The 16368-nt window shown below is 47.1% G+C and overlaps 1 protein-coding gene across 10 annotated transcripts in view; it reads left to right on the top strand.

Annotated features, from left to right (window-relative positions):
• Window positions 1–16094, top strand: part of SLC23A2 (solute carrier family 23 member 2) — a 140304-nt gene extending 124210 nt beyond the window's left edge. For all 10 annotated transcript variants that reach the window (XM_078371321.1, XM_035298317.3, XM_035298311.3 and 7 more), the window contains 5 exons: window positions 575–680; window positions 5681–5810; window positions 6507–6644; window positions 9190–9285; window positions 11274–16094. In XM_078371321.1, coding sequence (XP_078227447.1) covers window positions 575–680; window positions 5681–5810; window positions 6507–6644; window positions 9190–9285; window positions 11274–11509 — 706 coding nt within the window. In that variant the 3' untranslated portion in view covers window positions 11510–16094. The remainder of the gene's footprint in view (window positions 1–574; window positions 681–5680; window positions 5811–6506; window positions 6645–9189; window positions 9286–11273) is intronic.
• Window positions 16095–16368: the final 274 nt, after the last annotated feature.

Genomic DNA, 16368 nt, shown 5'->3' with positions numbered 1-16368 from the left:
CATTTGCAGTGATTTAAAAACACTCGAGTCTGACATTTGACTTTGAGAGGTGCTTCTCAAAATTGAAAGAGTTTTGGGGGTTCTTTTAAAATGCAGATTCTGGCCAGGCACAGTGGCTCATTCCTGTAATCCCAGCATTTTGGGAGGCTGAGGTGGGCAGATCACTCAGAGGTCAGGAGTTTGAGACCAGCCTGGCCAACATGACAAAAACCCCATCTCTACTAAAAATACAAAAATTAGCCAGGTGTGGTGGTGGGCACCTGTAATCTAAGCTATCCAGAGGCTAAAGCAGGATAATCGCTTGAACCCGGAGGCAGAGGTTGCAGTGAGCCAAGATCATGCCACTGCACTCCAGCCTGGGTGAGAGAGCAAGACTCCATCTCAAAAAAAAAAGGAGGCAGATTCTGCTTCAGCGTCTGGGATTCTCTATTTTTAATCCCCCTCCCAGGAGATGTGGAAGCTGCCGGTCTGTGGGCCACATTTTTGGATAGCAGATGTGTAGAGGCTGTTTCAGAGTGAATGGATCACCTAGTTAAATGAATATTTTTCTTTCCTCTATTCCTTTACATTTTAGGGGAATTTTCGTGGAGGGCCTCTCCTGTGTTCTTGATGGCATATTTGGTACTGGAAATGGCTCTACTTCATCCAGTCCCAACATTGGAGTTTTGGGAATTACAAAGGTACACAGATTTTTCTAATTAAATGATTGGGCCTCTAAGCATTCATCCATTTTATTGATTGGTCTGGCCACTGCAAGTTCTAAATGGGTGGGCCTCTGATTTTAAAAAATCATTTCTCTCCATCTCCCTTTTTAAGTGTTTACAATGCCTGTTTGGAAGTCTGTCTTCTCTTGCTGGTCCAGGTAGGGAGACACTTAGTCCTGTCATTCCTTCATGCAATATTTATAAAGCACCCACTCTGCCAGGCCACCATTCAAGGCACTTGGGATACATCAGTGAATTAAAAAGTGGATTTACGTTGTGGGAAGACAGTCAACAGTCAGCATACTAGGTCCACAAATGATGCAGTTTGTCAGCCAGTGATAAGTACTGGGGGAAACATGGGACAGGAAGCTTGGGGAGAGGGTGACTAGGTGTTAAATAGGCTGATCTTCAGATGACCTTGAAGAAGGACCTGAAGGATGGAGGGAGGGAGCTTGCAGATAATGTGGGAAGAACGTTCCAGACTGGGATGTGGCCAGGGCAGAACCCTATCCTGGGAGTGGAAGGTCAGCAAACAGGCTAGTGCGGGTCAGGGAATCCGAACAGGTGAGGTCTGCCAGGTAACTGAGGACCAGGTCACGCAGGCAGGTAAGTAGGCAGCCACAGATGCTGAGTGGAAGCAGATGCTGCAGGGAGCAGCTTGATCTGATTGTTTTTTCCTTTTTTTTTCTTTTGAGACGGAGTTTCACTGGTTACCCAGGCTGGAGTGCAATGGCGCGATCTCAGCTCACCGTAACCTCCGCCTCCTGGGTTCAGGCAATTCTGCCTCAGCCTCCTGAGTAGCTGGGACTACAGGCACGCGCCACTATGCCCAGCTAATTTTTTGTATTTTTAGTAGAGATGGGGTTTCACCATGTTGACCAGGATGGTCTTGATCTCTTGACCTCATGATACACCCTCCTCGGCCTCCCAAAGTGCTGGGATTACAGGCTTGAGCCACTGCGCCTAGCCCTGTTTTTTCTTTTTTTTAAGGATCTCTTTGACTGCAATGATGAGAATAGACCATGGGGGTGGGGGGAGGGTGGGCAAAAGGTAGAAATGGGATCCCAACTGGGAGGTGTCACTAGTTTTAAATTAAGAGATGACCCAGCATTGGCCATTGTATGTTGTGCAACTGAGACCATGAAAATTGGTTCACCCTCCTTGATGGCCTCCAACTCACGTGTCTCCCTCACCGAGGACTTGGGGTGAGCCCAGAAACCTTCTAGAACTGGTTGACCTCTGTAAAATTGGGAGGGTGGAGTGGATTTTGAAAGAATTCTCCCTTGCCATATAAGATCTGTAACCAGACAAAGAGAAACCAGATACTAAGTTTGATTAATCTTGACTGCAAATCCAGGTGCGAGGGAGCCGCCATACGTGCACCTGCACGCCTGGCTTGTTTGTTGGTTTCCCTAAGTTGACAGGGCCCTGCCAGAGCTCGACCTCAGGTGTACCAGTAGCCCCATCTACCTGCTGTTCCTGATATGGGGCAGGAGAGGGAAGGTTGCCTGAGGGCACTTCCTCCAGCACCATCCTGGGGGTTCTATTGCTGCCCACAGTGAGAAGCCAGTGCTGAGCACAGGGAGATTAGGGAATGATCTTGTGGGCATGGAATGGGGCCGAAGCCATGCCACTCTTTAGCCAGTTTGCTGCCGTGAGCTTACAGGCATAGAACTAACCCCAAATCCCAAATAAGATAGCCGGCCCTCTGTATCTGTGGGTTCTACCGACTTCAATTCAAAAATATTGTTTCTGAACCAGTGTTGTTTGTTTCTGTACTGTTCTGCGTGAGCATGTACAGACTTATTGCTGTTGTTGTTGTTCCCTGAACAGTGCAGTCTGACAATGATTTACAGCGTAATTACATTGTATTAAGTATCATAAGTAATATCGAGATCATTTAAAGTATATAGGAGGATGTCGGCTGGGCGCCGTGGCTCACAGCTGTAATCCCAGCACTTTGGCAGATCACCCAAGGTCAGGAGTTTGAGACCAACCAGCCTGGCCAACATGGTGAAACCCCATCTCTACTAAAAACACAAAAGTTAGTCAGGCATGATGGCAGGCACCTGTAATCCCAGCTACTTGGAAAGCTGAGGCAGGAGAATAGCTCGAACCCAGGAGGTAGAGGTTGCAGTGAGCTGAGTGAGCTGAGATCGTGCCACTGCACTCCAACCTGGGTGACAGCGAGACTCTTTCTCAAATAAAAATAAATAAGTATATGGGAGGATGTATGTAGGCTACATGGAAATACTATATCATTTTCTGTTGGGTACTTGAGCATCTATGGTTGTTGGTATCTGAGGCGAAGGAAGTGGCGGTCATGGAACCAATTAAAGGATACCTAATTGTAGGAGTAAAAGTGTTGTAGAAGATGGGGAAGACAGTCTAACAAGCCTCCTCCTTCTGCGCCCCTTTAAAACACATCATCGTATAACATGACCACCAAGGTGGTTTGGGAAATCATTCTCTTTATTAAAATTTGAATGGTGCTAGCTTTTTCTGACAAGTTACCTTGCCAACACTTTTTAATGAGCTAATATATCCCAAGCGTCTAGAACAGTAGCCTGGCAGAGTGGGTGCTTCATAAATATCGATATTGCATGAAGGAATGATGGCACCTGAGTGCCTCCCTGCCTGGACCTGCAAGGTTCATCATTATCATTATCATAGTTTATTTCTAGGAACAGAGCAAGTACTATCTCCCTGGCTGTCAAATCTCTTTGGTCATTTCTCTTTGCCACATTCTGCACCACTGTGGAAGACTTTGGAAAACCATACTCCTAGGGTCTATTTTCCAAGGACTTAGAGGCAGAGCCACAGTTCACGAGGGAAGAACCAAGGAGATTCCAGGGAATGGGTCCTGTGAGAGGGGACACAAAGGTCCTGGGGAAGCAGCGGGGGGGCTGGGGTTTTAGGGCTCTATCTCTGGTAGTTAGAATAAAACACAGTACGAACTTGGTCAATATTCGTTGAATGGAAGAATGACTTAGTTGCTGCCTGTATTTTTGACAGCATCAAAGGCAGATCAGTCTTCCAGATGTCACTTTGGTGTCAGATTTAGTTTCAGGTATCCCTGGGGCCACTTCAGCCCCTCATACCTAACAGGGCTGCCTGACCCTGCTGGGAGTCTTCACATAGACTGCCTGGATGTTCTTCCTCCAGTAAACTCTTACTCACCCCTCAGGACAGTCTCCAACAACCTGCCCTAAATTTTCAGATTTTCTCTTCCCTGCTGCTGCGCTCCCCCACAGCAGAACAGTATAGCAGTGAGATTATTTAATCAAATTTGTGACTTATTCATCCTTCATTCACCGGCCCCAGTCTAACAAGTGTTGGTCATATAGTAGTTCCTCAAAAATGTTTGCTAAAGATGGAGCCATTAGTGAATGACAGCCTTCCTTATTACCTATTAACAGCCAAGCATGAGTCATTTTTACTTGATTTGTCAGTTTGAGTGATCTTTTCCATTGCTTCCCTGCCCTCTGTGGGGTGAGGAGGGGCAGGCTAGGGACAGTGGGACAGTGACTGAGTCCAGCTGGACGGCCGTCTCCCACATGCACAGCCTCACACCAGGCTCTGATGCTTATGCTTGACTGGCTGACCCTGGTCCTTTGAGAGTTTTGTGCAGTGGTCAACATGTCACACACAGCTGCACCAGCCACGATTGCCTGGTGGGCATTTGAAATACAACCAGTGTACAGGGGGAATTGCATTTAAAATTTCATCTCATTTTTACTTAAAATTTAAGCAGCCCTCTTCTGCTCCTCACTGGGGTCATACATAAAGCCTTGTGGACATTCCCCCAAACACTCTGAAACCTCCTTTACCCAATTTACATCCTCTGCGTGTTTTCCTGGAAGAGGCAGCAGAGAGTAGGGGCCCATAGTGCAGGATTCTTGAGCCAGATGCCAGTGCCACCTCCTACTATCCGGGTGACAGCAGGCTAGACAGAAGCTGCGGGGAGGCAGAGATCAGTAGTAGCAGATAACGCCCTATGTGGTGCTCTGGGAGCCTTTAATGGGGAAGAGTCCTGGTGTCAGGGGATGCTTTTCTGTGGAGCATTTGGATGATGTTTAAAAGGATGTGTCTGGGATCTGGCTAGGAAGGGGCCACAGCGAAGGATGTCCAGGTAGACAGGCCCAGGCCTTCCTGGAGTGTTTGGAAAGAGCCTGAGAAGTGGGTTTTATTTCATGAGTACCAGAGGATGCAAGCAGGGGATCAACCTCCCCAGTTCCATGTGTTAGAAAGGTCACTCCATGGCAGCATGGAGGACGAGTGGGTGCAGGAAGGCCAGAGGCAGCCAGGCCCAGGTGGGTGGCCCTCAGATGGCTCAGTGTGTGCCAGCTACCATTCAGGTGGTTTCATGCAGGTCCCATTTCTCAAAGCAAAACCACAAGGCTTATGTATAACCGAGATGACCCTGAGATCCTAGAGGCTGTGGGTCTGCCCAACCATAGAGTCAGAGGCAGGCCAGGAGAAGAGCCTGTTATCAGGCTCCAGATGTCCTCACCCATAGGTCTTTCTCTTTGCCACCTCTCATGGGAATTGTGCCATCAGGAGAGGAGGTTCCGGAAATGTCTGGGGGTTTGGTCTGATTTCTGGTGTGGGGAAATTGGCATTGAGGCTGAAGTGCTTTGGGGAAGGTCTCTTTGGTGACATGTGGTGCTGGGAAGCCAGTGGGTAGGCAGGGGCAAAGCGTGGCCTTTGCATTCAAGACACAGGGTCATCCCCGCCCATGACGACTGTGCCTGGGCAGTGGACCCGGGGCTTGAGTGCAGGGAGCATCATCATGACATGGAGATGCCGAGGGTGACCCTCAGGGTCCCCACAGTGGAGGTGAGAAGAGTTGGCCCAGGAGAAGGGGAAGGTTGCAAGCCAGGCCATGGGTATCTCTCCTCAGGGTTCTTGGGTAATTTACGGTGATGCGGCATGGAGATCAGTCCCTGTTTCCTGGCCTCCTATGTGCCCTGCAGGTCGGCAGCCGCCGCGTGATACAGTGCGGAGCGGCCCTCATGCTCGCCCTCGGCATGATTGGGAAGTTCAGCGCCCTCTTCGCCTCCCTTCCAGATCCTGTGCTGGGAGCCCTTTTCTGCACGCTCTTTGGTAAAACTCCTCTCTCTGGCTTTTTCCTTTACTTTTATGGATTTTTAATCGGGATCATGGTGTTTTTGCTGCCTCCCTTCAGTAAGAAGATAATGATAAATTTCTATTTTAAAATAACAAAGGATATGCCTTCAAAAAATGAAAACTTTATATCACTCTCTGAGTTGAATTTATGCTAAAGATGAAACCAACAATAAGATCTTACTGTGCTATGAACATTTAGATTAAATCTAATCTCTTTGGTATTTCTGACTGACTTAACTCAAATACCATCCCTCTGAATGGGCTACTTAAAACTGACCGTTTTTACAGCGGGACTCTGCATTTGATTTCTGCGCCATTTAGCTGTAATAACCAGACATGCACCACATATTTGGGTAGGTCTCCCTGTTTATAATCAAAATGTTTGTATAGAGAGGGAACCAATGTCATTAGTTCTCTACTTGACAAAATGCCACATGGTATTTATGCTCCGTATGAGCCCAAATAGTGCTTAGACCAAGAGTCATTTGGCTCAGAGCCCAGGGTGGCCACAGTCCAACCCCACACATCCCCCTTCCTGTCCCTGCACTGGTCTCCCTGGTTTCTGCTGGACAGAGAAGGGGCGCCGGGGAGCCTGCCCTCGCCGGCCCTGAGCAGTCTGCTGTACACACTGCAGTGGTGCTGGAGCTTGTGATCTGGTGTGTTTTTCTCCAGGAATGATCACAGCTGTTGGCCTCTCCAACCTGCAGTTCATTGATTTGAATTCTTCCCGGAACCTCTTTGTGCTTGGATTTTCGATCTTCTTTGGACTCGTCCTTCCGAGTTACCTCAGACAGAACCCTCTTGTCACAGGTAAGCAACGGGCTTTGCATCTTGGAGTGGGAGCTCGAACCACAGCCTCCAGTCCACGCTCGGCTCTTTGCCCATTGGAGAGGACTTTGGACCTTCAGGAACTATTGTGGAGATTTGTACATGCATTTCTCTTGAGTCTCCCTTTTCACCAGTTACCTGGAAGCCCTGTGGGCTTCCCACTGGCGTGTTCATATGATGGTCATGGATACTAAGGTCTGTTTTTCATTGGGACCGTCTTCCTCGGGAGAATGCCTCTCTGTAAACCCTTTTGATTACATTAGTCTATCTTAATAGACGAATGCTCTGTTAATATAATTTTTTTGAAACTCCACTTCATAGACTTAACACATTTTTCTACTATTTTATGCCTATCCTATTAAATCCTCAGAGCAAAACGATGTGGCTTGTGCATTCAAGATTAACCTTTTTAACTCCTCCTTTTAATACTGCCGTGTGATGAAGAATGTAGAGAGGAGGAACCATCTCGAGACACAACCATCGCTACTGGTAACATCTTAGCCAGCGCAGAATTGAGGACTGTTTGTTTATATATAGACTTTCTGTGGGTGAAATTCACTTAACAAACTTAACCACTTTACAGTGAGCAGTTTGGTGGCATCTAGTACAGTGTTGTGCAGCCATCACCTCTGTCCAGTTTCCAAAACATTTTGTTACCTCCAAATAAACCCCCAAATTCATGAAGCAGTAAATCCTCATTACCCCCTGCCCCCAGTCCCTGGCAGCCACCAGTGTGCTTTCTGTTCCCATGGATTCACAGTCTATTCTAGGTATTTCATATAAATGGAGTCATAATATGGGGCTTTTCGAGTCTGGCTTCTTTCCCTTAGCATGTTTTCAAGATCCATCCATGTCATAGTATGTAGCAGTACTTCATTCCTTTTTATGAAATGGAGTCTCGCTTTGTTACCCAGGCGGGATTGCAGGTCTGGGCATGATCTCGGCTCACTGCAACCTCCGCCTCCTGGGTTCAAGCGATTCTCATGCCTCAGCCTCCCAAGTAGTTGGGATAGCAGGCAGTCACCACCACACCCAGCTAATTTTTATATTTTTAGTAGAGACGGGGTTTCACCATATTGGCCAGGCTAGTCTCAAACTCCTGACCTCAAGTGATCTTCCCGCCTTGGCCTCCCAGAGTGCTGGGATTACAGGAGTGAGACACCATGCCTGGCCTCATTCCTTTTTTATGACCAGATAATATTCCATTGTGTGTATATACCATAATTTGTTTATCCCTTTATCCATTGATGGACTTTTGGGATGTTTCCACCTTTTGGCTATTGTGAATGTTGATGTACAAGTACAGTCAGTTCTCATTATTCATGAAGTTATGTTCCATAGAGTTGCCACAAACAGTATTAGCAAATACTGAACCAGTGCTGGAGAAACACAACCAGCAGTGCTACACTTGTGCTGGGATGAATCTTCTCTAAAACGCCACAGCTGCCTCATGCACAGGAACATGAGGGAGCACTTCACACCACTTGGCTGACATTTTAAACACTGAGATTGCCAGCAGAAAACACACAGTATGACAGACAGGGCACTCAATTGTCTGCAAAACAGACTCTCATTTATAGGAGGAGGCCAGAACGAGGCAGCTCGGCAGCTCGTTTGACATCAGCTGGGAACGTGTGTGGCATGGCTCAGATTTTTCACTGCTCTGTATGCCCATGAAGGCACCAAGGGCATTCATTTTTAGTTTACAAATAAATTTTAGTGTAGCAATTTCACAAATACTTTAATTCATGAATAATCAATGTGAGCCGTATTTGAGTACTTGTTTTCATTTCTCCTGGGTATATACCTAAGAGTGGAATTGCTGGGTCATACGGTACTTCTAGTTTTTAACCTTTTGAGGAACTGCCTAACTTTTTCATGGCGGATGCACCATTTTGCTATCTATATACAAGGGTTCCTGTTTCTCCACATCCTCACCAGTGCCTGTGGTTTTCTGTTGAGGCTCGTTCGATCTTCAATACGGAAAATGTGTGGATAAATGAGATTCTTGGCACTTTTTACATTTAATATGTCATATTCATGGGAGGACATCTTTATAAATCCGGTTGCTCCTGATTAAAGAGAAGCTAAGCACTTATTGGTAACCCAGGATACAGAAAACTCTTATATGGTTGCAGGTGCCAGAAACAATTTTGTCGTCATCTTCTTCACTTTGTAATTTTTTATCAGCCTATGACTACCTTTTTTTTTTATTTTGAATTTTTTAATCCACAGACTACACCCCTGCGGCTTCACAATTCCTCGTAGGGAGAACACCATTCTGTTAGATTCACGTTGTATGCATCACTGTTGAGAATTCTCCTTATGAAAATACCTTTGGATTATTGTTGAAAGTATTCATCATAGTTTAAAACATTACTGGCAAAAATTCATCTACACGTGCACAACTAAGAAATTTGCACTTTCCTGCTTTGATTGGCGGAGTTCTGCCCACACCATTGCCCTTTCCCAAGTCAGGCTCTCCCCTGCTGTGGCACTGACCTTTATGGCTGTGTTCTCTTTCTAGGGATAACAGGAATCGATCAAGTGTTGAACGTCCTTCTCACGACGGCTATGTTTGTAGGGGGCTGTGTGGCTTTTATCCTGGATAACACCATTCCAGGTACGTGGTATATAGCAAACACACTTTTTTTTTTTTTTTAACATATGAGTTACTTTTTTGCCAAATAGAAATGGGAAACAGGAAGAGTAAATGAGTTCAAAGCCATCGCTGGTTATAACTGTTTTCTAAAACAGTTGCAATGGCACTCTCAGCCTCCATGTATGAATCCATTTTTTGCTAAATAAACTGATTAATTTTGTTTCTCCTACTGAATGACTTTTGGGAGATAGCAGGTGAGCTCCCTGCATGTGGTGAGATGGCAGTGGGGTGGGCACAGCCCAGGCTCCTGCCTCCCTGCACATCCTGTGCCCAGGGGCCTGCAGTGTGGCTTTCATCTAATCTGAGACAGGTGGGAACAGCCTGCACCACTTCTGCGTGGGGAGCCTGTCCTTTAAATGAGTCATTCCTAAGGTGGGCTTCCAGCCAAGCAAGACCAAAAGGCAATAGAAGACCTTGGTCAAAGGCTGAGATTAGGGGTCCAAGATCATTGATGAGAGGTGCCTGGAGGCATCTGCCTCTCCAAACCCATGAGCCCTGTTTATGGATGTGTTCTGTGCTGAGCTTGGGGTTGCATCCTGCCTTGGAGGTGGCTGCTGTGGACCATTGTAAAATGCTGCCATGGATATACTGGTAGATTTCCCTGCCTTCAAGGAAGGGTGATACTTATTCTTAGGCTTGAAGGCTTTATTGAGATTTCCCCCTTGAAACAACCCATCTCCATAAAAATCCTCAATCAAGAGATTGCTGGGGAAACCAAGGCAGAAGGAATCACAAACATGAAGAGATGGAAGGCACTGGATTTAAGAGAGTCCATAAGGACCTCCCTCTTTCTCCTAAGCCAGTGGGAATGGAGAGAGGGTGCAGCAGTCAGGCAGATGGAAACTAAAGTCAGCTTTATTTCCGAAAGACAGATGAGAGAACAGAGCTTAGATATAAAAACATCATGAGCTTCCTTGCTGAGTCCTGTGTGCTCAGAGCTTTCTCCCTGACCCATCTGTCAGGGTGCAGAGTGGCCAGGAGTTTCCAGCCAGTGGGCGTTCATCCCCACAGGAGCATGACAGGTACATGACCCGTGTGTCCCCCCACAGCCCCATGCTAAAATGGAGCAAAGCAGCATGAAGTGTGGGTCTATCTAGACTGGGGGGTGACTGCGCAGTGACTGATTGATGAAGGAATTGTGTGATACAATAAAGACTCGGCCCTGTTTTGCAAACTCAGATTTGAGATTTTCAGATTTACTTTTCAGAGAAGTTTTTTGTTGTTGTTTTTAAGACAAGTCTTGCTCCATTGCCCAGGCTGGAGTGCAGTGGCATGATCGCAGCTCACTGCAGCCTCTGCCTCCCAGGTTCAAGCGATTCTCTTGTCTCAGCCTCTTAGGTAGTTAAGATTACAGGTGTGCACCACCACACTTGGCTAATTCTTTTATTTTGAGAAGTGTTGCGGTTTCACCATGTTGGCCGGGCTGGTCTTGAACTCCTGACCTCACGTGCTGCTTTCACCTCGGCCTCCCAAAATGTTGGGATTACAGGTGTGAGCCCCTCACCCGGCCTAGAAAAGTATTTTTTGAACAGACTTGGGGCAGGAGGTGATGAGCCAGAAGACTAGATAACCAGTTGGGAGACCAATAGAATGAAGCAGAAAAGCAATAACGTGTCCTGGGCTGGACCCAACAGTGAAAATTGAGAATATGGGTCACATAGAAGGATAGGGAGGTTGGAAGGCCATTAGGTGATTGCTTGAATGAGGGACATGGAGGGGCTAGTGCTTCTTAGGCTTCTGGTTTGGGCACCTGGATAGTTGAGCGCCTTCAACTCCTCAGGTGTTCTTTGCTGTCATCTGGGCAGGTTTGATCTGTGGGATGGCATGCGCGTGTGTGTGCGTGCACACGCGTGTGTGTGTGTGTGTGTGTGTGTGTGGTATGAAACGGGAGTTTCATTGAGGTGCTAAACAAAGCATTCCTTTGTTTTGTCTTGGGATGTGTATGACAGGTACTCCAGAGGAAAGAGGAATCAGGAAATGGAAGAAGGGCGTGGGCAAAGGGAACAAATCTCTCGACGGCATGGAGTCCTACAATTTGCCATTTGGCATGAACATTATTAAAAAGTACAGGTGTTTCAGCTACTTACCCATCAGCCCAACTTTCATGGGCTACACGTGGTGGAAAGGCCTCAGGAAAAGTGACAACAGCCGGAGTTCAGACGAAGACTCCCAGGCCACAGGATAGCCTTCGCTGTGCCCTGTGGCCCAGCCGCAGTGAGGCATGTATCCGTAGTTCCTTGCTGGGTAACAAGAAGTAAAATACATGTTTGTATATCTACATTTACATTCTGCGCCCCAGAGCTAAGACAGACTGAATCACTTTTCTGCTGTGGGGATGATGGTGCCTGATACGGTGTCTCACCTATCTCCTTATTTAATCCCTTGACCCCTTGCCCCTTGAGAGTGTCCATTGCTGACCATGGTCACTAGATTTGAAGTTCCAGTTCTCCCTGGGGAGTGGGCATTTAAAATCTGCAGCGATTCCTTGCTTCAGTTCCTTTCCACCACCCAGGGCCAGCTTTCCTGTAAGCCGCCTCCAGGGTCCAGGGGCTTTCTCTTTCTCTCCGAGGCCCCAGACCTGCTTCCTTATCATCTGACCGTGGTCCATGCCTGCAGAGACCTCCTCTGACCAAGGGGCACCAGTATCCTCACACTGGCCCAATATGAGTCTGTTGTCCCTGATCTCCTGGAGGAGGAGGCTGTTGACTTGAAAACAGTGGTGTGGCTGTCCTGTGCCCAGCTCTGGCTGTGGCTAAGGTCTGTACAGATGTTGAATGAACATCTGTTTGGGGCATTGGAGGGGAAAGGAAGGGACCCTGAAGCCAATATCTGATTCTCAGCTGCGTCTTCTCCTGGCCACCCTGGCCCTGGTTGGGCCAGCACATGCACACTGGCCTCTTTTCACTTCACTAGTGGCGGAGACACCTTATCTGGCACTTGTCACTCTTGGCCGGTGTGATGAGTATGGAGTGCCGCACAAGGCACCAGTCAGACAAGCTGACAGGCGTCTTGGCTCTGCCGTCATGTGGATGTTATTGTCGCGTGCGTCTATAATTACAAGGTTTTATTCCTATTTAATGTTATTGACTATAGCAGATTTTGGAAATCAGTGTTTTCCATGTGACCCTCTTTCCTTGCATCCCTTTTCCTTGTCCCCCCCGCCGCCACCCTTCTCCCCATCAAGAAAAGAACCAGCATTTGTAAAGCTGTGGACACCATCAGGGAAGCTTACTATAACGGCTTTTAAAGGCCAGTAACCATTGTTGTGGTTGTGTTTTGTATTGCTTGATACCATGAAAGTGTAAATACTGTAATGCCTAATCTATTTATCAAAACTGACTACTGGACCAGAGCCCAGAAACCAAGGGTCAAGTTATACGTGAATTTGTTTTGTGAAGAAGGGAGGCGGGGTAGGGGTAACACGCAGAGCCGCCATGTGGAATGGTCTGTCGGCCCAGCCGGCCCCGCACACCCGTGCTTCTGTTGCAAGTTGTTTCTGGCAGTCGTGGCTTTAGGAGGCTCTCTGTGGGTTGCCATGTTGCACGTCCATTAGATCTTGATTTTACAGGTGAGCGTGGTGGCCGAAGGAGGTAAGAAAAGCAGCCAACAGGCTCCGTCTCTGTTAAGAGAGTTCTAATGAATAACACTAAATCCTTTCTGAGAAATGACTCCTGTTGGTTTGGTTTGAAGCTTTTCAGCAAAGGAAAAAGCCTGAGATAAGCAGCAGTGCCCTCGCTTCATGAGGGGGCGCATCTTCAGCGCCGTTGACCTGGTGGAGCTCTGGTTGACTGCATGGCTGCCTGTCCCCTGTCTCCAGCAGCAGGGCATGGTTCTCAGCAGCCTGGTGTCCACACGGTGCATTCCGGTCCCCCTCGGCCCCAGACTGGCTCAGCTCTGCAGTGCTGCGGCGCTGTCTTTGCAGCATTGCTATGTCACTGTAGCCACTTCACTCCTCGAAGTTCAGGGCTTCAAGGTTTATTCTGGCAAGAACACCTTGGAGCCACTGCTTTGTTTTGCCAAAATCTTACTGCAGATTAAGTAAAGAACTTAGATGCTAAATTACATCTAATTTTGTATGTTTTCTTAAATGTGTCTTTGATGCATACTTTAGAAGCACACTGACTCAAGGTTTCCATCCCTCTTGCCTTGGGATGCCCTCGAGGCTGGCGGCCCTCCTGCCCTGAGTTGCTCTCAGTTCCTTCTATTTGGATTTTGCTCAACATCTCCAGTTTCTCTGCTCTGGAAAATGGGGAAAACTGCTAAACATCCCAGAGATTTGCAATCTTCTAGCTCTCCAGGTGAGCAGAAGGACCAAATACCCAAATAAAAGCCTGAGAGCCAGTGGTGATCCAGGGGCATCTTCTCTTCAGCTGACTGGGCATCTTCCACTGCATAACACTCAGGGTGTGTGCTTCAGTTATCCAGAAACCCACCCCCTTCTGAAGCCCCTCCTTGGGCTGGGTTTTATCGGGAGGCTTCAACTCCGTGAGTGTGTGGGGTGCCCTCTGTGAGCCTTCACATGGGGAGGGAAGCCCTACACTTTCAACTGTTGGAATGAGGGTTTCCTGCTCTTCTTATTCCACTGGGGCCAACCTGATATTCTGTCCAAGGAGGGGTAAGGGGATAGGAGGTGGGGAGCAAAGAGGGCAAAGATGCCCCTGCTGAATCTGGTACTTTCTGCACAGCCTTGAGTGATTGACGTCCCCTAATGACTAATAAACTTGAACATGTAACACACACACACCATTTTAGGAAGTGGTTATTCTGCTGGAAAATATGCTACAGAAGGAAAATTTGTAATTGAAAGAAAAAGAATGTATTCATCTGCTTCTTGGGTTTAAGCACATACCTGAAGGGGGGGTATTGGGGGGCACAGTGGCCGCACATGGTCTGTGTTGTGGCACTGCCCATTCTCACCACTGGCCTGCATTGCTGGGGCCTTGAACCACCACTGTACTTGGTTTTGCCTGTAGAGCGTTCTAAAATATATTAGATGTGAATGTCCTTGCAGGCCAGTTCGTCTCCAGTTTCCACAGAGACCACCTACCACCACCACCTTCCCAGGTCACCTGCCTGTCCTTAAAAGGAAGCATTTGCGTTGGCAGTCCCAGCGTGAAACCTAGAGAGTGTTAATATGGACAGGAGGTGATGCTATGTCACTGTGCGGGATGGGGAGCCCGCAGCACTGCTTCACAGACAATGGGAAGTGACTCTAGTCTTTGCAAGCAATTCTCATTCTCATTAGGGAGTTAAATGTAGATTCACTGATACGTTTACTTTCAGAATCTTTAAAGAGGATTTCACGTGCTAACTTATAGTTGGTTTCTTGGGATTGATCAAGGCAGGAGAAGGGGCTTAACCATGCCGGCCAGAATGAAGCCTCATGGGTCCTGATGGTTTCCCGTTTTCATGGTAACAAATTCGCACACAGATTTTGCTTTATACTGTAGAATACTGACTTTCATGATGATAACTTGGTTTATGCATGAATATTGCAGTATTTCCATATAGTAAAATAACATTTCTACCCAGGATAATAGCCACAGTTTTCCAGGGAGGGAATGATATAATTTTCATGACAATGTCATGTGATGATAGAATTTCTCCATTGATGAATCTCTAGTATGTGTGTATACTTTATTTACCCATACGTGTATTTTATGACCATGAGCTAAGTTGTGATTTCTTTCATTCATGTCCCTGCTGAAATATTGGTACTAGCAACTTAGACTTAAAGTTGGCAAGTCTCATCTTCAGTAATACAGATGCCATGGGAGTGGCCAGGCCAGATCGAAGGTGAATATGGAGCGATAGCAGAAGCCTCATTCCAGAACCCATCTGGCCAGAGAAGAAGCAGCATCCTGGGCAGTGGCCATGCATGGGGTATACACTCGCTACAGGCACAGGCCCGGCATGGCTGTCGCTGGATGCCAGCTGTGCATGCCCAGCCACACCTGCTGCACACCGCACTAGTGTGCAGCTGCCTGTGGCCCGAGCATTCACAAAGCTCGCTTCTCCAGGGAGCCTCCCCTTGGCTTTAGAAAAGAGCCCAAGGACTTACGTGTTGCCTGTGGTACTCTGTCCCCTCATGACTTAGATACAGGGACTAGGACATCAACCACCCTCTGCCCCTCCTGCAGTCAGAACCTGAGTAGTGCAAGAAGGCCACCCAGTTTTGCCAGCGTTTAGCATCTGCCCATAAAGCACATTAGCACTGGGAGTCTCTTTTCAGCAGCTTCGCAGACATTCCTGTCCTTTCTGGTTGGTGTTGACGGTGTTTCAGCATCACCCTACCATCCCGCATCCTTAGCATTGCTGTGTGTGTTTCCAGGCACTTGGGACGCCCTTCCCCATGTTGCCGTCTTACGGTTCAAATGACTCTCCTTTTCTGTTAGTAACAATCTTCATTTGACACCTTAATAAATTTCTGACTGTTCTTAAAACAGTGGGGATGCCTATATTTTCCTTGAGTTTTGTGACTGACTTTGGCTATATATACCTTTCTGGGGTTTTGTTTGTTTGTTTTTTTATTTTTATTTTGCATACCGAGGGTATTTGGGGTGGGGTTGTTTTTTGAGATGTGTAATTCTTTTACGGAGTTTTTAAAAAGAATTTTCATATTGTTTTTCTAACATGGCTTCATTAAACGTTTAAGTATTTTAAAAATATGTAATATTTGGACCAGATGTTGTGAATAATGGTAGAGATAAAGCTATTTTATTCTGTATTTTTAAAACTGTTCCGTACAAATAAAAGCTCTCCTGGACACAGTTTTGCTCTTCACGTGCCTCCTTCTTGGGCTACTCTTTAAGAAGAGTCGTTTCTCGAAATCTATAGGGGATTGCTTCCAGGACCTCCTCAGATACCACAGTCCGAAGCTACTCAAGTCCCTGATATAAACTGGCAAAATGGGTCAGGCACAGCAGCTCAGGTCTGTAATCTTAACACTTTGGGAGGCCAAGGTGGGAAAAATCACTTGAGCCCACGAGTTCAAGGCCAGCCTCGGCAACATAGTGAGACACCCCTTATCTAAAAAATATTAGG

This window comes from Callithrix jacchus, chromosome 5, assembly GCF_049354715.1.
Source record: "Callithrix jacchus isolate 240 chromosome 5, calJac240_pri, whole genome shotgun sequence".
Taxonomy (NCBI): domain Eukaryota; kingdom Metazoa; phylum Chordata; class Mammalia; order Primates; family Cebidae; genus Callithrix; species Callithrix jacchus.
Note: the sequence above shows the minus strand (reverse complement) of the source record. Positions and strands in the feature narration are given on the sequence as shown.